This window comes from Pleurodeles waltl, chromosome 11 (assembly GCF_031143425.1).
Source record: "Pleurodeles waltl isolate 20211129_DDA chromosome 11, aPleWal1.hap1.20221129, whole genome shotgun sequence".
Taxonomy (NCBI): Eukaryota; Metazoa; Chordata; class Amphibia; order Caudata; family Salamandridae; genus Pleurodeles; species Pleurodeles waltl.
This window is the reverse complement of record NC_090450.1, coordinates 975,077,566-975,103,748: the sequence shown is the minus strand read 5'-3', so window position 1 is coordinate 975,103,748 and position 26,183 is coordinate 975,077,566. Positions and strand designations below refer to the sequence as shown.

General features: G+C 44.6%; 1 protein-coding gene across 4 annotated transcripts in view; it reads right to left on the bottom strand.

The window, feature by feature from the left end:
- Positions 1-412: 412 nt before the first annotated feature.
- PPM1F (protein phosphatase, Mg2+/Mn2+ dependent 1F) overlaps positions 413-26,183 on the bottom strand; it is a 138,583-nt gene continuing 112,812 nt past the window's right edge. For all 4 annotated transcript variants that reach the window (XM_069215241.1, XM_069215243.1, XM_069215245.1 and 1 more), the window contains exon 8: positions 413-5,993. In XM_069215241.1, the coding sequence (XP_069071342.1) occupies positions 5,611-5,993 (383 nt within the window). In that variant the 3' untranslated portion in view covers positions 413-5,610. The remainder of the gene's footprint in view (positions 5,994-26,183) is intronic.

Genomic DNA, 26,183 nt, shown 5'->3' with positions numbered 1-26,183 from the left:
TACAATTTGCTGAACATTTCTGGAGCTCTACGTGGCCATCTGGGTGGCAGAATCACTCACTGATGAAACACGTGGCACCTACAGGTCAGAAAGGATGGTAAATTCAGTCTTTGTAAATTCGGTAATAGCGTCACTTGCAGTGAACAGAACCCACATAAAGGTGGTATAAGTTGCTATATAATACCAAGTTGTCAATTCTACAAATCTAGGTAATAAATGTGCACTTATGCAGCTTTTTCAAGATACAAAATGAGAAAGCAGAAGTGCCAGTTTTCCTGCACAATTACACAGACAAAAAGCAAAACTGCATATGAACTGAATAACTGCAGAGCGAAGACAGCGCAACAGCAAATGCAATCAGAAAAAAATCATTCATCGCCACACTTCAAGTAAAGGAATCGGGTACGAAAAGTTTTAGCAAAGATTACATTTTTATTTTGATAAAATGCATTTAATTCATCGTCAACCTGATAATACGAGTACAGAACGGAAAGAAAACGCTTTAGGACGTTTCCGAAATACACCTTTTTTTTTTTTTTATAAGCAATGCTGCAGCCAGATAAAACAACAAAGGAAACCACGTCACAAACTGGGCTGCTGAAGGCACGTTAAGGCAATGCATTAAAAAATGAAGAAAAAAAACGCATATGTAACATGACATGTTCAAAATATTAGCTGTTAAGGTTAAAATAGAAAATAACACTGCAGATTTTTTAAAATGATCGGTAAATAGATATAAATATTGCATAATACAGTCATAATAATAATAATAAAGAATTTAAATACTTTTCTTTGATATAAGCCAGTGTATACACTGCGTTGGTCCCCGCAGGGCTGAGGTTTTACAAACATACACAAACCAGGAAGAGCAGTAAACGGCCCAGCTCCTCCCACAAGGGGAACGTTCCCAGGCACGACCCCCAGTCAGGATCAATTTTTGTTTTTCTCTGTAACAGCTCTCTGATTAGTACTGGACAAAGAAAGAACTTCCGGAGCAGGTGAATGGTCATCTCATTTGTTTCTTCTTTAAAGCCCCGTTACTCTGGACTTTGCTTATTACCCGTGCAAGACCCTCCCGTTTGACTTACAGGGTACAAACTGCAGCCCAGGTCAGTGCCACTGGGCACGTTCTAATGCAGAAAGTGGTTGCGAGACAATTAAACTAGAAGAATGCCAGAAAAGGGGGTGTCGGAAGGTAGCTTGCACATTTTTTCATTCACCCAAAAGCCCACCTCAATGAATCAGAGAATATCCAAAAGCCAACCGCTACTCGAAAACAGGAGCAAGCAGAAGACGCGCTTAGACTGCCATTAGATAAGATAGACTGTTGCTAATTGCAAAGGCTAGACTTTCTCCTTTTTCTCTAGCTCAGAGTTCCAAAAGGCTTTGATTGCGATTTTTGAAGGCATTTCTTTAGCTCAAGGCCGTCTTAATGGTATATTTCCGTAAACCAGAAAAGATAAGGCGAATTCACAGAAAGTTCTGTCTTAGCTAAAGACAGTCTTAATTAACATGGTCTCTAAAGACTCAGACAGCCTAACGACTATTTGCAAAGCTTTTACCAGCAAGATATTTTTGACGGATGGGGACTCTTCAATGGTTAAGATGGTCAAATTCAATATGGAAAACAAACTGGTAAAGAAGGTTTTTGTGAAAGAGGCAATCAAAGTTTTCTTCATTCGTTAAATGTTCTCTTCATGACAGATACGATTTATAATTTTTTGAGAAAAGCGATTTTCAAACTTATAGAAATGTACCTTTTTAGAAGGAAGCATCCTGGTATGACTGGAGGCTGAAAATAACCAAGTTACAAAAATGGCACAGAACAATATTTTACAACCCTACTCATGGTTTTGAAATTTGAAAATGTTCCATGACCAGGTTCTTTGATATATTTATATCCCTATCAAAGTCTAAACTGGATGGAAAAGCTTAATTTAGCCAAACAGCTTTGAAACTGTTACCGCGAACCTATCCAAACAAAGTGTGAAACTTCATGTAAGAGCCCTATAGTATGTGGCACCAAAATAAAGAGGTTTAAATTGATCTGGAAATATACTGAGGTGCACTTTATCATCAAGGTGAGTAGATATGGCACCACAATGTTGTATCTACACTTCATTATGTATGCTTATATTGATGGAAAAGCGTTAGTTAAAATATTTCACATTTTTGTCCTCCAGAATTTAACAGCAATCCAAACTAATGAATGGTTACAAACTGGGCAACAGAGAGCATTGAAGACCAGCCACACAATCTTGTAGCTTCCTTCAGAAATCCTGTTCAGGAAGGGAATATCACAGAGAACGGCTTTTCTTAAGGGTCTGCCCAACTTCTGCTAAATGAAGACATCCCTTCAGTCTATTACCCAGAAGTGCAACTTAATCTGTGAAGAACCAAGAGTGTGGTTCTTTACAGATAAAGTTATCCTTATAGAAGATAATCCACACAGATCATAGCTCAAAAGTTTACAATGTGCTTTGTGCCTTTGAAGGACAGAGTCTAGCCACAAAAGCTTCCAGAGTAATCAGCCCAAAAAAAGAGTGCCCACCATGAGATCTATATAAAGAGATTTAATTTACTACTTCGCGGTACAACACAGAAAAGTGGGACACTGCCCCAAGACCACTTGGTGCATACAAAGGATGCTCATGAAGCATCCTGTCCACAGGAAAAAACACCGACCAAGCTGGGCCAGAGATGCTAACAGTACACACAACAATGTCAGAAGACAGATCCAGGCTTCACCTGAAATGCCTGCACTGCTCATTGGTCTGTACAACAAAGAGAAGAAATGTGCTACAGCTAGAGCCCCAGTCCACGAAGATCATGCACAAGAAGCTGACAGTGCTCTGAGAGGTATACAACATAAATAATACATCTTTAGTGGAACTGAGAAAGCAGAAGAGCTCCAGAAGTCTCTAAAGACAAAGGAGGCAGGAGGGGATGCATGATCGAGGACACCACTCTGTTGGGGGTACTGCAGTACAGTGAGCCTATGAAGAGAGGGTTATGTTATGCAGTTCTCAGCTTCTCATATTAAGTTTCTCTGGTGATGGATTGGGGGGGTGGGGATGGGCAAAATATATCAAGCAAGTGGCTAGGCAAACAAGGTTAATACATTAATAGAGTAAATTCAGGAAGCAATATCTTGCCATCTCACACACTTGCAAGCGTGGACTCGCCATGGAACCCCCAGAATGCACCAGGCTCCTCTATACAGGATATACCTCTTGATTTGTCATTTGGTTATAAATAAAAGAATAAATAAATAATAGAAGCCTACGGTGCCCTCAGCACAGTAAAAAAGAAAGTAGCAAAGGCATTATCCAATAAGCTTACAGTGCAGTCAGCACCGTACAGTAGACATAAAATTGTCACTAATCAAAAATGGTCCTGTTAATTGGCACTATGCAAAGCATAAAGTAGGGAACAACCTAATGTTCTACCGTGAATCCAGCATTGTACAGAAGACATTCTCTAAGCGAAGACGTTATAAGTGCACCTGGGAAGTAATGAACAAGCTTACAGTGTACTGTAATAAAAGTCTAAACTACAACACAACTGAAGGGTATTGCAACATATTCTACACTGTCTAGAATATATAGCGTAGATGGTAACCTAATCTAGCCATAATGCTTTCCCTCAGACAACTGTACTGCCTTAAATGCTGTTTTTTCACTGTATTGTGACATTACTATATTCTGTATCCGATAGTCCAGTTCTGAATACACAGAGCATTTAATGAAAATTTTAAGTAAGCAGAAAGAGATTTATGAAATGCTCTTAATGCGTCAGGTCTTATGTTTGGCTTTGATTTCAATACAGAGTTAAAGGAAACCAAAGGAAACTATAGAGTCAGATGTTATGGAAATGATCCTTCAAGGAGCAGAGGAAATAGAACAGGGATTTAACAACTATTCAAATAAACAGCACTAGGAATAATTGGCAAGATGTAAACTTCTAAAGCCCCCAAGAAAGAAGTGTGGAACTCTTTTCGGGGAAGGCCAGGACAGTACGATAGTTCTCAACAACTGTATATTTTTAGAAGGGTTTGGGGATGCACATGACAAATTGGCTTTGGAGTTTCTGGCAACGGGGTCAGATTTCTTAAAGCACGGGAAAGTGTGCCTGATGACATGAAAGCAAAGGATGCATCACAGACCATGTGTGGTCGGTGGCTGATAGGGAGGAGTGGTAGACAGTCATACTGTTTTGCAAACTAAAGTACAGTTACTGTTTTAAAATAAAACAATCCAATAAAACCCTTGTACTTGGTTCTTCAAGGTAGCAGGCAACCTTTGGAACCACTGCAAGAGGACCCTCTTCCAAGGTATTCATTATTGTTGTTTATAAAAAAGGATGCATAACAAACAGTTGATCCAAATGCATCACTCATATTAGGAGTGAGCGTGTGCACTGCCTGGAGAATAAGAACACTGCTCGGGCTATAATCCTGGACCAATATTTCTGAGTTTGATTATGCTGCACTTGGAACACAAGGACAGGCAATTATCTTTTTCTGCAGATACAGAGGACATAACATGAACAACTACCTGGAAACAGCCTCTGCACTGCAGCCTTGTACTACTAGTGAATGTATCCCAGGCATTTATTACTTCTTCTTTCATAGTCTCCTTTCTTAGGTGCCTCTAACAGATAGGATATAGTATTTCTTAAATGCCTTTAATAACAAACCACCTTCAATCTGGAGAAATCAATCTCTTACTTAGTAGCAGGACCATGTTCAAGTGCACCAGTGGGAAACTGGTAATTTTGCAACAAATGGAACTATTACACAGGCAAACTTGGAATTCATTTCAGAATTAAAAATACAACTTAAAAAAAAAACATAAAACCAAAGTGCATGATCCCAAGGTCGGGAGGTCTTTTGGTGTGTACAGCTTCTTCTGAACAATACCTGCAGTTCTAAAGAAATACCTTTGGGCTATGTCCAGCTTTCTTAGTCTCAAAAACCATAATCGGACAGGGGTAAGGTTGAATGTCTTTTAAAGCACCTTCCTTGGCATAATGCTTTGTACAAATAGTCTGTTACCTAAGACTATGATGTCTTCACTGCGCCTTCTGCTGCCTCCAGATTGCAAGCACTTCTTCGTTTTCACTTCAGTGGCAAACTCTTCACAATGTCACACATGCAATCGAAACGAACATCTCTGTGTCTTTTCTTTGGCACAAGATAAAACATGATAGCCGCCAGCAAAGTGTGCCTTCTTGCATTGTTATATAGTTTTCTTAGAAATACTGAGCTTGTGTTATTGTTTTTTAAACACTGTGGGTTATATTGTAACATGATCATTTTTGTGAATGATGCAGTTGCCACTCACCGCCCAGGGCTTGCAAGGCAGTCTAAAGTGGCAGTTACGTTCGCCGCAGCATATACCGTCCCTACACCTTGGACGAAACAGTAGGTACTGAGAGGAGCTGCTGCTTGGGCGATGGAATAACCGCTGATGAACTACTGAAGGTCTTGCTGCAATAAAGATGGAAGCGTTAAAACACTTGTGGTGCACCATGGTGTAGGCCTAAGGCTGCCAAGATCTCCTTGAGCAAGTTTGCGGTCTGCCTCTCATCAGTGCATTCTGTCTTCCTTCAGCATTTATCAGGCTGGGGGCTGCTTTTGTGAGTGAAGAAACTGAATAATCCATTTGAAGCCCTCTCCTCGCTGTCAGAGGTCTGGGGGGGCCTCAGGCTATCAGCCAGAATGCTACTGGGGTCCCGTAAAAACACCACCAGCACAGTTATGTTATCGCTGGAGCCTCCATGCTTGGCAGCAGCCACCAGCCTTTCTGCCACCCCATGCCCATCGCCCTGACTGCCCTTCAAGTGCTCCAGAACCAGGGCAGGTACTTCGCAGGGCTGCACCGCGTCGAAGAAGCCATCGCAAGCCAGAAGCAGGTAGTCCTCGGAGCCCGCCAGTTTGAACGAGGCACCGTCTGCATCACCGGAGACGTAAGGCTTGTGATCAATGTCGCCTGTGCAAAAAGAAATATGAGAAACATCAGACTGAGATGATGTGGAGGTAAAGACTGACCGAAGTGAGGAATGCTAGAGGGGAACTGATGTCTTTCTGTTAAACAAAAGAATGATACTCTGCATGCAGTATGGGAACTCATAACAGGACGTAGGGGAATGGCATGTACACTTCTAGGCAAAACATATAGAAGGCATGCAGCAGGAGCACAGAGAAAGGTATGTACGCTGCTGGGAATGAGTGGAATACAAGTAACACGAGCAGGAAAATGACATGAAGGAATGATTACTACTGAACTCATCATAGAATTTTAAGGGGGATTGTATGTGTTATGCAAGAGTATACTTGTAGAGATGATGAACACAGAACAGTAGCATGCACCCCAAGGGATGTATTTAAACAGAGAACCAGTTATAGATCACGGAAATGACATGTACACTGCAAATCAATCAAAAAGATGTTAGTGGCAAAGGTAGAATCATGCAATGGTATACATTCCATGGCAAACTTGACAAGGTAATCAAATATGTTTGGATTTACTGTGCAGTTAAGACTGATGTACACTTCTGTTGGGTGGTGAACCACATTATTAAGGAAAGGGTGTTGTATAACCAGTGATGCGTTGCACAGTGCATGGTTGACCACAATACAGCAGCAGAGGATGACTTGTATTCTTAGGGAATGAACCACTGACAGCCCTGCTTGCAGTATGGAAAGCGTGAGACATCAGTACAAAGACGCCTTGTTGCAAAGCGGTGAATGGTGTGTACACTGGCATGTAGTAAAGCATTGTGGGCAATGGCTACTGTTAATGACCACAGGTATTTAGTAAAGAATTGTGTGCAGTACCTGCTGTTAATGACCTACTCCTGCAATAATAGCCCCAAGTTGGAGGAGAGACCCACAGCGATGGAGTGCGTAATTAATATGTGTAATTGCCTCACCGCCGCCCCTAATAAGGCTATTGCCACTCTGCCAGTCCACTGTGAAAAAAGGAGGGTCAGTGTGCAGTGCAGAAGTTATGTGCAACCACATGACCATGCCAACATTTATGTAACTGCATGGGCTCACGGTTGTGCCCCAATGCTCCATGTGCAGAACCTGGTCTTCTCATGCATAACCCTTGGAGCAAGGGTCGAAAACAGGCACGCTGCAAAGGATGGACCACGGTGATTTTTGCAATAGGCAATGTTTCTGGAGTCAAGCACAAGATCGGGGAGTTCTCGCTTGGGCTGCAGGCAGATCTATATCCCTGCTTCATAGCAACAAAAAAAATCTTTGGGAACCAAAAAAACAGCTTGGCAGGCAGAAATGAAAGCCACAGTCATCATAATCTGGTACCAATATCTACGAAGACAGCCGGCTCACTCAGCCGGGCATCAGGATAATGCACCTGGCAGCCTAAGCTGGCCTCCTCATAGTGCCTATCTCAATAAAGGAAGCCTTCAGATTGGCTACCTGGATGACTACGTTAAATAATAACAGTAATAAGAACATCAACAAAATAAGAATTGTAACTCCGTGACTCTCAATACTCTTTGTGAGCATCAAAAACAGTTCTAATTTTTCGACCGCAGGAGAACAAAAGATCACGTCAACTGACCGTGCTTCCACTATGTGACTGCAGGTTGCATCTAGTTATTCCTAACAAATGCATGGTAGGCACTGTACACAGGTACACAAATGTATAACTAAGTCGTAATCCACCAATCTTCTCAAAGACCACTACAGAGTGAGGCAGCAAAACTGCCAAAGCCTGCAGGTGGAATCTATGTATTCTTCATATTTTTATATATCTATCCATTGTTCATATTCTTATATATCTATGTATTGTTCATGAATTAAGGGATCTAAAATATAAACAGACTGCACCACTATACAAAGTATAAACCTCTCTGCGCCAGCTCACAGGTCCAAAGTGTGAATCCCCCTGCACCAGCTTACAGGTCCAAAGTATGAGCCTTCCTGCAATTTCTCTCAACTTTCATCCCATGCAAAATGAATGCAAATACGTGTTTGACTTTCTACTTTCCGCAAGCGACCATATTGTCTGGGCTGCTTCTGCTTTCTCTTGGGACAGACTGGTCAGGGATCCGTGCAGGCAAATCCTACAAGGGCAGCAGCACTGCAATGTCACTTGAGCTGCAGGCATCATTTTATTTATTTTTTATTAACACATTTTTATTGGTTTTTGTAAGGGAAAGAAAACACGAGAAAAGAGGCATCATTTTAACCCCTCGGGTGCCTTGGATGAGGTGGTTACGTCCGCTGCCATGGCGCTCAGGCACCAGGGACAGAACCACTTCGACCAAGTACTGGCCAACGGGGGAAGTGCCAGGGCTCCCCCCTCCCAAGGGCAGGGATGGAAGGGGAATCTCTTCCCCTTCCACCCTGCACCCCCCACCGAGGCATCTGATGACATCAGCGACCTCATCAGAGGTCAGCCCCTCGAGCTTGCAGCGCAGATCAGAGGAGAAATGCAAAAGTACTTCTCCGATGGATCACATGGAGGGGGCGAGAGAGGCATCAAAGGAAAGGAAAGGCCTTTCCTTTCCTCTGATGTCTCTCTCAGCATTTCTGCTGCCCGATCGCGATGGCGAGGCAGAAACCTCTAGACACCAGGGATTATTTTATTTTTTTAAGACGTGGGGAGTGACCCCTTATGCAAGGGTTGCTCCTGTGATGGACAATTTTATTTTAGGCCATTTCTACTCCCCTTGGGGGCAGATCGGCCTGTTTTTATTAGGCCAATCTGCCCCCAAGGGGGGCAGAAACCACTAGACACCAGGGATTTGTATTTTTTTGTGTCAATTTCATGCAAGGGAAGCGACCCCTTAGGCAAGGGTCGTTCCCCTGGGGGCAAATTTATTTTAGGCCATGTCTGCCCCCCTTGAGGGCAGATCGGCCTATTTCTATTAGGCCGATTCGGCCCCTCGGGGGCGGGCAGAAACCATTTAGGCACCAAGGATTGGTGTGTGTGTGTGTATGTGTGTGTTTTGTTTGGGAGGGGCAGCCCCTTGGGCAAGGGTTGCTCCTCATGGGGGCACATTACTGTTGGCTAGATTGGCCTATTTTTGGAAGGCAGAAAGCACACCAGAAAAGATGTGTTTTTTTTAAAAAAAGAGGGTAGTGATATGGCCATACCCCCGCCTCAAATAAATAGGGCCAAAGTTGTTCTACCCACAGGTGGGCAAATGGGGCAATTACCCCACATCCACTCCCCAGGGGGGGGGGGGGGGCAGAAAGCCTACTAGATGCAAGGGAATTTAAAAAAAAAAATTGGGTTGGGGTAACAGTCTTTCAGATCTCCCCTGCACACTAAAACATGTTATCCCACAGCAAGTAAGAGGACATTTGATTTTTTGGGGTTTTGGTTGTACATATGGGCCATGAGAGCTTGTCTAACTCTCAAAATCATCCCACTTGGAATGGTGAGGGCTGCACTTTTTGGGCTGCCATGTAGAAAAATCCACAAGACCTTGACACATCTGAAAACTAAATATCATGGTGAGTCCAGGGTGGTGTGCTTCACCAGCACCCCGCTCCATTTTCTTACCCACAATGCCCTGCAAACCTCCAACTTTGCTGGAAATCACACATTTTATCCACATATTTGTGATGGAACCTTCCGGAATATGCAGGAATACACAAAATTCCTACCACCCAGCATTGTCTCATCTATACCGATAAAATGTCTGCCCCACTTGTCAGCCTAAAAATGTTTTTTTCAAACTGCCTTTTGGGCCCACTTTGGTTCCCCCTCAATTTCGACATGTTTTTGACCCTTCCCTGTCACAGGCACTTGGCCCACCTACACAAGTGAGGTATCATTTTAACCAGGAGACTGAGGGGAACGTTCGGTGGTAGGAAATTTGTCTCTGTGCGGTGATCCCACACATAAATGTGGGAAAAAAGTGATTTTATTTAGCTAAATTTGAGGTTTGCTGAGGATTCTGGGTAAGAAAACTCTGGTGGATGCACGCAAGTCACAACTCCCTGGACTCCCTCGGGTGTCTAGTTTTCAGAAATGTTTGGGTTTGGTATGTTTTCCTATATGACTGCTGAGCCCAGGACCAAAAACGCAAGTGCCCCCCCCCACCCCGACCCCGCAAAAACAGGTATTTTGGATTAGATCATTTTGATGTGTCTATTCCCTTTCGTGGGCACTAGGTCTACCCACACAAGTGAGGTACCATTTTTGTCGGGAGACTTGGGGGAGCGCTGGGTGGAATGAACTTTGTGGCTCCTTAGGTCCCGGCTGAGCTAGAGGCCAAAATCCACAGCTAGGCACTTTGCAAAAAGCAGCTCTGTTTTCTGTGGGAAAATGTGATGTGTCCACGTTGTGTTTTCGGACATTTCCTGGTGCAGGCACTAGGCCTACCCACACAAGCGAGGTACAATTTTTATTGGGAGAACACTGGGTGGAAGGAAATTTGTGGCTTGTCTCAGATTCCAGAACTTTCTGTCACCGAAATGTGAGGAAAAAGTGTTTTTTATTTTTTTTGGCCAATTTTTGAGGTTTGCAAAGGATTCTGGGTAACATAACCTGGTGAGAGCCACACAAGTCACCCCATTCTGAATTCCCCTAGCAGTCTTACACAAGTTTGGTAGGTTTCTCTAGGTGCTGGATGAGCTAGAGGTCAAAATCCACAGCTAGGCACTTTCCAAAAAACATGTTAGATTTCAATGTAAAAATGTGATGTGTCCATGATGCGTTTCCTGTGGCAGGCATTAGGCCTACCCAAGCAAGTGAGCTACCATTTTTATCGGAAGACTTGGGGGAACACAGAATAGAAGAACAAGTGCTATTGCCCCTTGTCTTTCTCTACATTATTTCATTCCAAATGTAAGACAGTGTGTAAAAAAGACATCTATTTGAGAAATGCCCTGTAAGTCACATCCTAGTATGCGAATCCCGGAATTCAGACATGTGCAAATAACCACTGCTTCTCAACACCTTATCTTGTGCCCATTTTGGAAATACAAAGGTTTCCTTGATACTTATTTTTCACTCTTTATATTTCAGCAAATGAGTTACTATATACCTGGTATACAATGAAAACCCATTGAAAGATGCAGCTCCTCTATTGGCTCTGGGCACCTAGGGATCTTGATGAAACTACAAGCCCTATATATATCTCTGCAACCAGAACAGTCCAGCAGACGTAACAGTATATTGCTTTTGAAAATCTGACATGGCAGGAAAAAGTTACAGAGTAAAACGTGGTGAGAAATGGCTGTTTTTTTTTACCTCAATTTCAATATTTTGTTTTATTTTAGCTGTTATTTTCTGTACGAAAAGCTTGTAGGATCTACACAAATGACCCCTTGCTGAATTCAGAATTTTGTCTACTTTGCAGGAATGTTTAGCTTCCCGAGATCATGCATTGGTTTCATACCCATTTCAGTCACTAACTGGAAGGAGGCTAAAAGCATAAAAAAAATAGTAAAAATGGGGTATGTCCCAGTAAAGTGCCAAAATTGTGTTGAAAATGTATTTTTTCTGATTCGAGTCTGCCTGTTCCTGAAAGCTGGGAAGATGGTGATTTTAGCACCGCAAAGCCTTTGTTGATGCCATTTTCAAGGGGGGGGGGGGGGGACAAGCCTTCTTCTGCAGCCCTTTTTCCCCATTTATTTTATTTTTTATAAACAAACTTTTTGCTGTATTTTGGCTAATTTCTTGGTGTCCTCCAGGGAAACCTACAAACTCTGGGTACCTCTAGAATTCCTAGGATGTTGGAACAAAAGGACGCAAATTCGGCGTGGGTAGCTTATGTGGACAAAACGTTATGAGGGCCTAAGTGCTAACTGCCCCCAAACAGCCAAAAAAATGCCTGGCACCTGAGGAGGAAAAGGCCAGGCAGCGAAGGGGTTAAAGTATACAGTTAAAAGCTGAGTTTGTTTAGATGCATGCTTGGCGGAGTGGCTGATAGGAAGCAAAAACTGCATTATATCAGCGGTGCTGGACACATTCCCCCCCGCTGGGATCAGGAAGGAGAGGGTTAAGCACTGTGGCACACACAGTCAGCACACAGGCATCCAGCTAGCGTACAGGCTCTCCCCACTGGGTGCCACCACCCACCCTGTGAAATAACAGTCATGATCTTTGCTTTTCAACAGGAGCAGCTTCTTTGGCATAAATTAAGTCACAATTTTGTGCCTTCTCCGAGAATCCCCCACACCCCAGCCACTTAGGCAGATCGTTTTCTTCCTTGTCGCTTAATGGGGAGATTCTGCAATCAAAACTGTCAGGGCTGCTCAAGCTGCTTGTTAATTTTAGCATCCAACGCCCACTGACAATCTGATCCACTTTCTGTTGAATTTGGGGGGAGCTTGTGGCTTAAAGTGGCAGCATTCTCAAAGTGAGGCCAGCGCAAGGAATGCTAGGGTGATCTCCAGCCCCTAAAGAGAACAGAGACCTCGCCACAGGGTAATTTTTATAGGTGCAGGCTGCCATGGGGACTTAAATGCCGTTGTGGGATCCCTCTTTTATCGTAAAAATAAAATCTTCAAGGTACTAGATCAAGCTGCCCGAGGGTCTGCTCAACTTTCCTACTTATCGGGGAATGAGCAGGGCTTACATAGGCTGAAGAAGTACGAAGAAACGTATTTATTTACACAGTATCCGAAAACTACAGCTTAGAGAAGTTTAATTACCGTATAAAAGCCAAAAAAGAAATCTGATCAATCAGGTACCATTCAGTTCAATGCTACTCTTTCAGTAATGCATAGCATATTATTTCTTTATTACCGAAATATACATTATTCGCTTTAAACCATTCAAAAAATGCCCGCAACCAAATGAACATTTCCTCCCAGAGTTGTCACCGCCGCATTGTCCTTTAGCTCAGCAGAGAGCAACCCAGCACTTATTTTGTGGCTTCTCCAACACACCCCTTTTGCAGAATGTGCTCACCCTTCCCAAGACTGAAAGCACAACAAGCATCAAAGTATTATTCATGTTCCTTTAAAGGCCTCTGAATAAACATCAATCCCCACCCTGCCAACAAACCAACACCGCGTGGAGCACAACCCCGGGTCCCCATGCAGTCTCTCTCACACCTTTGAGGACTGAACGCCCAATGATCTGCTCTGGTGCACTTCTGGGAAAGCCTACTGAACTGTCTGTTCTCTGTCAATAGTAATCCTGACCAGAAGCACCGCTCTCTTCCAGAGTTAGTCTGATCTAGTGCCCCGACGTCCCTGAATGTTAGTCCAGGCGCTATCAAGGGATCTGTGGACTCTTTCCAGCAAGGTTGACATTCTCATCTCTCGTCAGCCGGGGTCAGACTTCCTGAAGCCACAACAGATCCTATGAATTCTAAAACACAGGAGGAAAAATGAGTGATTCTATAAACCCTTGAATCTCAAAACTCTGGATGTCTCCTTAGCATGGTCATGTAAGACCCAGGAGTAGTGGTTTCCAAGGAGCACTTGTGTCTGTGTATCACGATGAACCACTGATATGTAGGTCCCTCACGTTTCTTCATAATCCTTCTGTGTAGAGATCTCTTACTGGTTTGCACAGACCAAATTCAGTCACCCACTGGTGTTTGAGGGACCAACCATAGTAACCGCCTCCTTTTGTTAGTCAGCATGAAGTAAACGTAGATCTTGTTCTAGCACTCCTGATTTCTGCAGTTTACTTCTTGACAGGCATGCTTACACAGCATCTTGTCACTGTGGGTGAAGCTCTCTTCATGTTTTCCTTGTATAGAACTGCCATCTTGTGCTATCAACACTGCTTTTCTAACAAGAGCAATGTGCAGGTGTTGGGTGGCGTGAGGTGGTGATATCAGATCCTCCACCTGCGTGCCTCTTTAAATGCCTTAAATAATAAATGAACATCAACCTCTGAAAGTACCTCTCTTTCTGGTTTCTAACCAGATCACCACGTAGTCCCACGAGTCCTCAAAGCACAACGAAACATGGCCCACACTGGCACCACTCTACCCAGAAAGATGTTGATTAATCTATACCTCGCATGCTAAAGAGAAGGCAAAACAGATTGTGCCTTAGGATGCTAGGCCAGAGGCACTGATAAATCCTGACTCCAGATGACCCAAGAGTGGGGAGGTAGAAACGATGACCCAACTTTTGGGATGAAGCCATAGGGAGAGGCAGGTTAGGTAAGGAGTACATTGAGGTTCAAAGACAGACTAATGCATCATAGAAAAGTGGGGGGCAGGGACTGAAGAACAAGATTCGCTGTTTGAATCTTAATCACTGCCACAAGTTAAGGATTTCTTAACAGGACAAAAGGATAACTATATCATCAGTTCAATGGGAAGAATAAAACTCCTGAGCTGTTAAAAACAGCCCTGGAGAAGTTAGAGGACATGAGAATGAAAGGGAATGGAAACTCGGAAGGAATTCAGAGGTGGAAAACACACAGCAATGTAGAGAAAAAGACAATATCAATAATGAAAGTAAAACAAGCATTGGCAAAGCCAATAGGTCTTGTCTATGCAAGAGCTATTGGTTTTGCCAATGTGTTTTAGCCATGTTGTACACCAGCGTGGCTGCTGTTCAGTATGACTAAGTGTTAGTGGTGTAGAGAAGAGACACGTGGAATGTCGAAGAGTGGATTGGCGAAGAGTGTAGTAAAGAGTTGTTGAATTGAGTGCTGTGTACTCAAGTGGCACAGTGTAGAGTCGAGTGGCATACACTCTGGTGGCATAAAGTAGAGTGGACTGGTGTAGAGTCCATTGCCATAGAGTGTTGCAGTGCAGTGGCATAGAGTGCAATGGCATTGATTTCACTAGTATACATTGTAGTGACATAGAATGGAGTGGTGTAGATTAGAGTGGAACATAGGAGAGTGGCGTCGAGTCGCGCAGAGTGATGCAGAATGGAGTGGCGTAGAGTTGAGTGATACGGGGGCAGTGGCGTAGAGTTGCGTGGCAGAGTGCAGGGGCATAGAGTCAGAGTAAAGTTCAGTAGCATAGAGTGGTGCAGAGTAGAGTAGCATAGAGTGCTGTGGAGTAGAGTGCTGTAGAGTATAGTGCTGTAGAGTGCAGTGGCAGAGCACACTGGTGTAGAATGGAGCAGAGTGGAGAGTAGAGCTGTGTAGAGATCAGTAGCGGAGAGTGCAGTGTTGTAGAGTGGCGTAGAGAGGAGTGGCATAGAGTACAGTGATACAGTGTAGAGAGCAGCAGCAGAGTGCAGTGACAGTCGAGTTGCATAGAGTGCAGTGGTTAAGAGTAGAGTGGCGTGGCGAAGAGTGGAGTACAGGGGCGTACAGTATATTGTTTCAGAGTAGAGTGAAGTGGTGTGGAGTGGTGCATGATAGAATGCAGTTGTGTAGTGACAGTGTAATGGCGTAAAGTGGTGTAGAGTGCAACTGCATAGAGTGTAGTGATGCAGAGTAGATTAGAGTGGGGTACAGTGGATTGGCATAGGGTGCAGGGGTATATAGTTGAGTGTTACAGAGTAAGGTGCATTAGCGTAGTATGCATTGGCATTGAGTGCAGTGGCATAGAGTGCAGTGTTGCAGAGCAGCGTAGAGTGCAGTGTTGCAGAGTAGATTGATGTGGCTAGACTGGAGGTAGACTGGAGTTGTGTAGAGCAGTGGTTCCCAACCTGTGGGCCAGGAACCCCTGGGGCTCCGCGAAGCCTCCTCAGGGGGTCCGCGACTGCTTAGAAAATGTAATAATATTAAGTTCCAACTATCAGTAATGACTCAGTGGGGGTCCCTGGATTCCAATAATGATTCAGTGGGGGTCCCTGGGCTCCAGTATTGATAAAATGGGGGTCCACAGAAGTCAAAAGGTTGGGAACCACTGGTGTAGAGTGCAGTGGTGAAGAGTGCAGGTGTGTAGAGTAGTGGTGAAGAGTGCATTGGCATCAAGTAGAGTGGTACATAGTAGAGAGGCGTAACGTGAAGTGGCACAGAGAGCAAAGTCATAGAGTGCAGTGGAGTGGAGTCTTGTAAAGTGGAGGGGTGCAGAGTAGAGTTGAGTGGCATAGAAAGGAGCATGCATGGTATGGTAGCACACTGGCATTACAGACAACACATTTTCAATTGAAAGGACCATTACATTTGCACAGACATACAGTTTTACTAATAAAACTATACAGTGCACAAACAAAAATTTGTGGAAATTGCATCATCTAATGCATTGATTTGTTTTGACAATATTGAAGTATTTGCTTGGTAGTTTTTGACGCCCCTCTTCCTTGGTAACGGTGAAAGGGCTGCTGCTTTTGCAAAGGAATTTGTAGAGCATCCATTGATTTTGCCATTTCGGGGTCTTTATTTTTTTCTAATTGTTTGTCAACTTCTGGTTCATAGAGAGGCTCTCCATCGAAAGAGATGTTAATAATATGATGTTACCGTCTGGCTTGAATCCTGATGTAAGCGGCCATGCATGTCTACGTAGCATAATAGAAGAATTCATTCCTCTTGCCGCAGTGCTTGCACTATTTAGTGCACATTTGATGGTGGTGTTAGAAATTTGTCTTCCTTTCACCACTAAATCTCCTGTCTTTTTATAGTGATCTGGGAAGTATTGTATTAATTATTGGATTTAATCCAAAACTGTCCTGTAGCCACCTTTTTACCTGCGGCGTCTATAGGTTTACTCTCCTTGTCAGGAGGTGGTGTATCCGCAGCGTCCTATGATGCTGTTCTCTTTCTTGCTTTTTGTGACTACTGGGGAGTCTGCTGTAGGGTGGCCCCTGATGTAGACTGGGTCAGAAAGTGAAGGCCTGTATTTTCTTTTGACTCTTGGAGTAAGTACCCTGCATTTTACCGAGTCCTTAAATATTTCTTTAGATACGTTTAAGGTTGACCCAATCACAGGAAGATACTGTACAGTATATTCGGTATGAGATAGTGTCTCAACTAAAAATGAGTTTCTTCCTCTGTTGTTTGCATTGGGGGCTTGTGATATTCTGCAGGTCTCTGCATGACACTGTGATATGATGAAGTCTCATCAAGTGGTGAAGCTTTTGCAGGAACTGATAGTTATGTATCCGCGTCAGGCATAACCACAACATAATCTTTACCGTGGGTCTGGACCGAGTTGTGTATCTCCTTGTGAATTAGAATCATAGTCCTGTTGAAGAGTATCCCCACCTTCATCTTCATGTGTAGGTGAAGAAGATGTAGGTTGTGGAGATGGAGACGGTTCAAATGTAATAGGGCTTGTGGCCCTGTGCTCAACTGCCGCCCTCTTAGGTGGTGGTAGTGTCACTTCAAAGTCCTATGCATCTTTTACCCGTGTCTTTGAACTGTTTTTTTCTGCATATATTTATGCAGTCCCTCAAAAACTTGCTTTCCTCTTCTGTTGACATTTCTGTTTGAGCTGTTTTTGCCCATTTCTCAGGCATTTTTTTTTTTTTTACGGCAGTTGGCAGCATCTTTCTTTCTTCCTCGGTTGGTGTGTGGACTGACTTCGATGTCTAAGAGTCTCCTTTTGGTTTTTGCTTTATCGATGCCAACGGGTATCAAGATTCCGAATGGCTCAATGCGAGCTTTTCTTTGGATCCAATTACTTTGCCAGCATCGAAGACATTTTGTCTTCTTCTGTGTCGATGCCAAAGTGTGTTTCAGCATCGAAGAGATGTCGGTGCCATCCCCAGATTTTGGCCTTGTTGCCAGATCGAGAACATTTTTGTCTTTTCTCGGCTCTGAGGCATGCTTGTGTCCTGTGGCCACTATTTTGCCTGCTGCATCTATAGGTTTGTCAGGAGGTTGTGCTTCCTCAGCGTCCTATGACGCTGTTCTCTTTCTTGCTTTTTGTGACTACTAGGGAGTCTGCTGTAGGGTGGCCCCTGATGTAGACTAGGTCAGAAGGCGAAGGTCCGTATTTTCTTTCGACTCTTGGAGTAAGTACCCTGGCTTTTACTAAGTCCTTAAATATTTCTTTAGATACGGTTAAGATTGACCCAATCATAGGAAGATACTGTGCAGTATATTCAGTATAAGATAGTGCCCCGAGGGTTGTGGCACACAATGGCTTAGAGGGAGTATAGTGTTTTCTTAAATTTGGGTGGGTTGATCATACTCCAGGACCTTGGTGTCATCTTTGTCTTCAGTCCCGACACAGGTACTGGAGTGTTCTGTGTTGGATCCTTGACCAGCATCTCAGGTTTCTCTTCCCCACTGGATTTGTCAGAGGCAAGCTAGTGTGGGCTTATGATGAAGACCCCACCTTGAAAAGACAAATTGGCGTCGATATCACCCTTGCAGTGCGATTCTTCGTTAGAGGATTTGGCCTCGTCTGCCATCTCCATGCTGTGCCAAAATGCCGATTTCTTCTACTGTGCAGCGTCTTCTTGTTCTTAAATAGGTTGCACGCTGCAGTCTTCTTCTTTGTGTTCTGGAGATAAACACAGGTTACATACCTTGTGCGTAGTTCTTACATGAGGTAGTTCCACACTTTGAGGGAGACATAGGAGAGAGGACATGTGCCACGACGAACAAGTCTGAGTGAAGAAGGAAGAGGTGTCTGCTGCTGGATCTACAGCAGTGGATAAGCCACACATGCATTTCTTTCGCAGTCTCCTCCGAAACCCGGATGGAGTCAGACAGGTTCCCTAGTTGCCAAGCCCACTTATATTTCAGATCCCCATGCAGAGCCTCCATGTGCCAGATGCCAAGAGGCCACAAAATCTCTGGGCGACTCTCACTGTGACCCAGGACTGGGTCTGAAACACTGTGATTTTAGCCTGTGGTTCATAAGAATAAAGGCTAAAAATGCACTGTAACCAGAACAGTTCAGATGAAAAAGGGCCTCTGTGAAAGAGTCAGGTTGATTGAGAACCCTTTGTAGGGGATTTGCCGTCATCTGGAGGTGGTCTACAACTGACTTTGATGAGCCACCTTCAACAGCCAGTGCTCAGGATAGGGAAAGGCTGTATACCTGACCTCTGAAGATGTGCTGCGACCACCGCCACCACTTCTGTGAACAACTGAGGGGTACTGATGAGGATGAAGGGAAGCAGAGGACACTGAAAATGCTCTTGGCCCACCTGGAAGCGTAGTTAATGCCTCTTGGGCTGCAGGACAGGGATATGAACATGGGCGTCTTGCAGGACCAACGCTACCACCCAGTCTCCTGGATACAGAGCAGATGGAACCTGGGCCAACATGAGCATCTTGAACTTGAAGAAGTTGAGAAAGCAAAGAAGTAGAATAGGATTGAAGGCCTCTGTCCTTTTATGACACCAAGAAATAAATGAAGTAACAGCCAGTTCCTAATTCTGATTCTGGGACTCTAGATGACTTCTTTATTCAAAAGAGCCTGGACTGCCTGCAGAATCGAGTCAGACAAAAACAATCAGGACATCCTCTGGTGCCAGCATTGATGTGGCAGAGACCGGCGTAGTTTGTGGTGCTGGGTTTAGAGTCTAGCTGAGTGGCAGCTCTCGGAGTCAGGTGAACCCTACAGTCAGGTCAGAAGGACCAGACAGCGTTGAGGACAAATCCACCATTGGTAATTCGACTGCAGGCCTCCTTCAATCCTTGGGACCCGAACGTGTGACAAAGGGAGCAGAAAGGGTGGCGAAAATTCACAACAGGACTTCCATGAAAACTTCCAACTGTTGCAGTATCACTGATGGACCCCGGAACTCAGCGTGCATCGGGATAAACTGCGTAATCTGTTCACCATATAGGAGATGGGGACCGAGACAGTGAGGCATTTTGACGTCCCTGTGACTTTTCTGTTTGAGAAGGGTAGAAGTTCAAAGAATCCCGCTCTGTGTTGTGTTTCTCTTCTATTCAATTACCTAACGACTTGCAGTGCGAGGAAAGCGTAGGCCGCTGCCGCTTCAAGAACAGAAGCAGGTCTCCATCCTTAACTTAGACCGGGACCGACTTTTATGTACGTTTCAACGCTGTTCGATGATGTAGAGATGGCTTAGCATTTCTGTATCATTTTGGTGTTCATCCTGGCGTAGTCCCTGCAAGACTTGGAGTCATGAATGGACCCTAGACACCAAATACATACCTTATCAGTGCCTGTTATAGACATTTGCTTGTAACAGTCTCCACAGCATTAACCATGTAGTCTTTGGAAGGGACATATTTCCTTGCAAGTTGTGAATACATTTTGAGAAAACTTGTCAAAGACAAGAAGAAGGTTTGGGAGGGATCTGCATTCAAAGGCATGGAAAGAAAGGAACAGACACCAGCTCACTGGGGTGGCACATCTATGTGGCTCTGGAGTCACTTCCGGGGTGGGATGAAGTCAACATTGAGCCGTGCAACCCCATTTGAATCAATGCACCTTCTGGCATGCAGGAGCAATGGTGAGAAAAATCTTGACATCCAGTTTGGTGCCTGGAGTTATTTATCAGGTGAGGAATTTGCACTTAGAAGTATCCATCTGAAAAAAAAGTTTATTAAGACAATTATGTCTGCGAAACCTTCAAGTTCTTTCCAAACTGCAGGTTTTTCGAACTGATGGAAAGAAAGCAGGGAAAAAGAATAAGGTTCCACTGAAGAAAAGGTAATTCTCACTTGCACGCTCTTTCTCACGTGATGCAAGAGTTAGTTCGTAGGTTCAATGGCAGCCATCAGCCTCCTGCTTAAAAATGGCCAGAAAATCTTTCAATGTTAATTTTGAGGGATTCTGTGTCTAATTTTGAATTTGGTTATGTACTTATTGTCAGAGGCTTTCACCAAAGAGAAATTCAATAAAATAATAAACTTTGTAAAAATGTTTTCTGCCAGGAGAGAATGGAAGTTTACTGATAGCCTAATTACATTTTTCTGATGAGCTGCAGCTGGCCTAATTTCTCAGTAGCACTATCTTCTGTATACCTATTCGAACTGTAGGTTACTGACCTAGGGTATGCAGACATCAGCACAATTTCATATGAAAAGACTCAATGTCCTGCATTTCTTCTTTGTTAAAAGGTTTGCTTTGTAGCTGGAGAAAAGCAAATAAGCACAAGTGAAACCCAGAAAGCGTCCAGAATGTGCACCTGCACAGTGGAGGAAATTGAGAATTTCAAAACTAACACTTTGAAGTTCAGACTCCTTGTGAAGCTTAGTTCAGCTGTTGTTCGCTTGCTTAGCCACAAAACAGTCTTCAATCATAGCCAACTTTGTATATATACGATTGTACTTACAAAGAGATCTGCTGGTTTAGTGGCTATAACAAAAACTATGGAGACTTGGATTCCAATCCTGTTTTACAAACTTGCTGTACCTTAGTTAGACTTGGAGCCAAAAATGTAAATGCTTATAACTCCAATATTAAACACTAGACTCAGTGTGCACGGGTCTAAAAGTAATAGGCAGGGGTGTGGCCAAGATGGCGAGTGGGTAAGAAGTGCTTCTCAGTCTCCTCGCCACTGAAACCACCACCTAGCGCCCTGCCTGCCGAGCAGATTAGTCCTTGTTGAGAGTGTGATTCGGAGACGGACAAGTGAGCACGGCGGTGCCTTGACGGCCCTTCCTGCTGCAAAGCTAGCCTGTAACTGACAGGACCTCAGTACACTGAGGGCCTCGGCAGCCCACAAAATAGGGGAGGTCACTCTCCAGTCGGCAATGGGGCGCTTTCAGTGAACAGGCCCAGTGCTCCTGCCCTGCCTTCGGAGAGGAGCTGAGAGACCAGTCGCGCAAGGTCGGAATTGCGGGGGACTGAATAGACCCCAGGCAGTCCCAGCGGGAGGACAGGCGGTGAGTCATACTGTGGGGTCCTTCCCCAGGCATGGATTAGACTGTTGTGAGCGGGAGCGCTATTAGCCTGGGGCAGAGAAGTGCAGTAGCCGGATTGCCTGTGTTCCTGCAAGTGCCCCCAATGGGGATGCATGGACTGTGACCGGTGCAACCATGGGTGAGAGGGGAGAAACTATCTGCTCCGCACACGTGGGAGTGTGCTTGGGCTCATGGGCCATGGCATTCCTGGGCCCTGCTGACCTGCGCTGCAGAATGGTCGACCGATCAAGGTGGGGGAGTGCCCACGGCCTGTCAGCACTGACCCGGCCCATCACCAGGCCCTTTATCGCTGCAGTACCCCGGAAGCAGTGAAGTAAGGGAGTGCCTGATAGGCCTGAGGCTGCTGGGGTACGTAAACTGAGGTTCCCTACAGACCGCCTGTTATGAGAGCTCTGGGGATCGGCTTTGTCCCCATAACCTGAGGGTCCTGCTGGCAGAGGAATTGTGGCTTTCACCCCCAAGACCACCCATCCCCCAAGGCCTGCAGTAGCAGAATGGGCCTGATCAGAAATTAGGGCCTGCACAGTGCTGGGGCCACTGAGGAGGGTTCCACCTCCTCCTCCTCCATCATCATTTGTGCCACATCAGTGCACCGGCTCTATTGAACGGCAGAACAATTTTCTGCAGGACTCGGTCCCTACCTGTAGAGTGTTTCCTCTGGCTGGCCTTCCTGTGTTGGAGAGCCCCGCCATCCCTTTAGGTCTGAATCAGCTGCCTACAAGTGGCAGACAAGACTGTTCATCTTTGGAACGTGCTACCAGGTCAGCGCCAGGGGAAAGAAGGACAATTCACTCTGGGGCATGTTAAGAAAATCTGTTACTGGGCCTTCGTGAGACAAAACACCAATGGCAGGGCTCGAACATACATCCCCCCATCCCTCCACCCCCTTCCCCAAAATTGATGACACAGAGAATCTGGTGATGCACTCTTTAATGGAAGATCTGTTTGCCTCTCTGCTTGAGGACCTGCAAGCGGTCAAGAACAACCTCTCCTCTGAGATCCATGAGGTGCGCCGTGACCTGGAAGCGGTGGGAGAGGGGAGTCACCACTTTGGAGGATAAAGATGCCGGTCGTAGCAGAGGAATCAAATGGCTACAACAAACAGAACTTAAGCTCCAAGAGCAACAAATTGGCTAACAGTTGCATGCTGAAGACCTGGACAACCGCTCAAGGTGGAATAACGTTCACATACAGGGGATCCCGACCACTGCTGAGGGAGCCGACCTGGGAGAATACATGGGAACCCTCTTCTGCTGCATCCTGGAGGGGCCCAAAAGAGATAAAGCTAGACCGGTTCCAGTGCGTCGGAACACCGAAACCAGTGAAAGGCCCCCTGCAGCCATTTTAGTATGTGTACATGATTTCCAGGTAAAAGTAGCCATCCTGTGCAAAGCCTGTGATCTTCACCTTGCGCTGGCGGAGGTCTCACCAGCTCACTGAATCTATGTGCCCAGACCCAGAGACTATGGCATTGGAAATAAAGTCCATGTTAGCCACGCTGTTTGGAAACACCGCCAAGCCTGATACCCCTTGACGCTGGGGGTCCTTAATGTCACTGCTTTTCTTGGATGGCGAATGGGGCTAGGAGAGGCAGGAATGGGGCACGGCAGTCCTTTAGAACTGGTCCAACTGATTCTCCTTCGATGGGACAACTCCAATTTATGAGACTCTTCCCTGTTTACATCCTTGCCAGTATTGTCCACACTTTATTCACGTTTTCAATGTTCCGTGGACTGATTTATGTACTTGAAGTTGGTTTGTTTCTTTTGTTTGTTGGAGGGGCTTTCTAGGTATTGTGACTCCTTTGCACAACATGGTCATCCCTTGTTTACTTACACAACACTGTGGTGGATCGATGTGGGGGACACTGCTCCGTTGCTACACGCCCACTTAGCTCCCTGTGGAATATACTTGACACTATGCCCTCTTAATTGAATACCATGGCATTTAAGACTGTTAACTTTAATGTACAGGGTCTTAACAACCCTACTAAAAGATTGGCTGTCCTCTCTCTCCTCGAATGCTCTGGAGGTGTTGTCTGCCTGCTACAGGAAGGAAAATGTCACTTACCCAGTGTACATCTGTTCGTGGCATTAGTCGCTGCAGATTCACATGTTGTGCATAGTCCGCCGTCTGGTGTTGGGTCGGAGTGTTACAAGTTGTTTTTCTTCTAAGAAGTCTTTTCGAGTCCCGAGACCGAGGGACTCCTCCTCCTTTGTTCCATTGCGCATGGGAGTCAACTCCATGTTAGATTGTTTTCCCCGCAGAAGGTGAGGTAGGAGTTGTGTATGTTAGTAATAGTGCCCATGCAATGGAATGAATAAGTATGTACCAACTAAGGTTTAAGTAATATATTTACAAATGTACAAATGTTGAAGATAACTTCCAAACGGCTACAGGCTCCCGGGGAGGCGGGTGGGCACATGTGAATCTGCAGCGACTAATGCCACAAACAGATGTACACTGGGTAAGTGACATTTTCCGTTCGGTGGCATGTGTAGCTGCAGATACACATGTTGTGCATAGACTAGTAAGTAGTTATCTCCCCAAAAGCGGTGGCTCAGCCTGTAGGAGTGGAAGTAGTCTGAAATAAAGTTCTTAGTACGGCTTGACCTACTGTGGCTTGTTGTGCGGATAGCACGTCTACACAGTAGTGCTTAGTAAATGTGTGAGGCGTAGACCATGTGGCTGCCTTACATATCTCGTTCATTGGAATGTTTCCTAGAAAGTCCATGGTAGTGCCTTTCTTTCTGGTTGAATGTGCCCTTGGTGTAATGGGCAGTTCTCTCTTTGCTTTAAGGTAGCAGGTTTGGATGCACTTAACTATCCATCTGGCTATACCCTGTTTCGATATTGGGTTTCCTGTATGAGGTTTTTGAAATGCAATAAACAGTTGTTTTGTTTTCCTAATTTCTTTTGTTCTGTCAATGTAGTACATTAATGCTCTTTTGATGTCTAATGTATGTAGTGCCCTTTCAGCTACTGAGTCTGGCTGTGGGAAGAACACTGGTAGTTCTACCGTTTGATTTAAGTGGAACGGTGAAATAACTTTTGGTAAAAATTTAGGGTTGGTTCTTAGGACTACCTTATTTTTGTGTATCTGAATAAAAGGTTCTTGTATAGTAAACGCCTGAATTTCACTTACTCTTCTTAGAGATGTGATGGCAATGAGAAATGCAACCTTCCACGTTAAGAATTGCATTTCGCAAGAGTGCATGGGTTCAAAAGGTGGGCCCATGAGTCTTGTTAAGACGATGTTGAGGTTCCATGAAGGAACAGGTGGTGTTCTTGGTGGTATAATTCTTTTTAGGCCTTCCATAAACGCTTTAATGACAGGTATCCTAAATAGTGAAGTTGAATGGGTAATCTGCAGGTATGCAGATATTGCTGCGAGGTGTATCTTTATGGAAGAGAAGGCTAGATTTGATTTCTGTAAATGTAGTAAGTATCCCACTACATCCTTTGGAGATGCATGTAATGGTTGAACTTGATTATTATGGCAGTAGCAAACAAATCTTTTCCATTTGCTTGCGTAGCAGTGTCTAGTGGATGGTCTTCTAGCTTGTTTTATGACTTCCATACATTCTTGGGTGAGGTTTAAATGTCCGAATTCTAGGATCTCAGGAGCCAGATTGCTAGATTCAGCGATGCTGGGTTTGGATGCCTGATCTGTTGTTTGTGTTGTGTTAACAGATCTGGTCTGTTGGGTAACTTGACATGGGGTACTACTGACAGGTCTAGTAGTGTTGTGTACCAAGGTTGTCTTGCCCATGTTGGTGCTATTAGTATGAGTTTGAGTTTGTTTTGACTCAATTTGTTTACTAGATATGGAAGAAGAGGGAGAGGGGGAAAAGCGTACGCAAATATCCCTGACCAGTTCATCCATAGAGCATTGCCTTGAGACTGCCTGTGTGGGTACCTGGATGCGAAGTTTTGGCATTTTGCGTTCTCTTTTGTTGCAAATAGGTCTATTTGAGGTGTTCCCCAAATTTTGAAGTAAGTGTTTAGAATTTGGGGGTGAATCTCCCATTCGTGGACCTTTTGGTGATCTCGAGAGAGATTGTCTGCTAGTTGATTTTGGATCCCTGGAATGAATTGTGCTATTAGGCGAATGTGGTTGTGAATTGCCCATTGCCATATCTTTTGTGCCAGGAGGCACAGCTGTGTCGAGTGTGTTCCCCCTTGTTTGTTTAGATAATACATTGTTGTCATGTTGTCTGTTTTGACAAGAATGTATTTGTGGGTTCTGATGGGTTGAAATGCTTTCAACGCTAGGAATACTGCTAACAATTCGAGGTGATTTATATGCAGTTTTGTTTGATGTACGTCCCATTGTCCTTGGATGCTGTGTTGACTGAGGTGTGCTCCCCACCCTGTCATGGAAGCATCTGTTGTTATCACGTATTGTGGCACTGGGTCTTGGAAAGGCCGCCCTTTGTTTAAATTTATACTGTTCCACCATAGAAGCGAGATGTGTGTTTGGCGGTCTATCAACACCAGATCTAGAAGGTGACC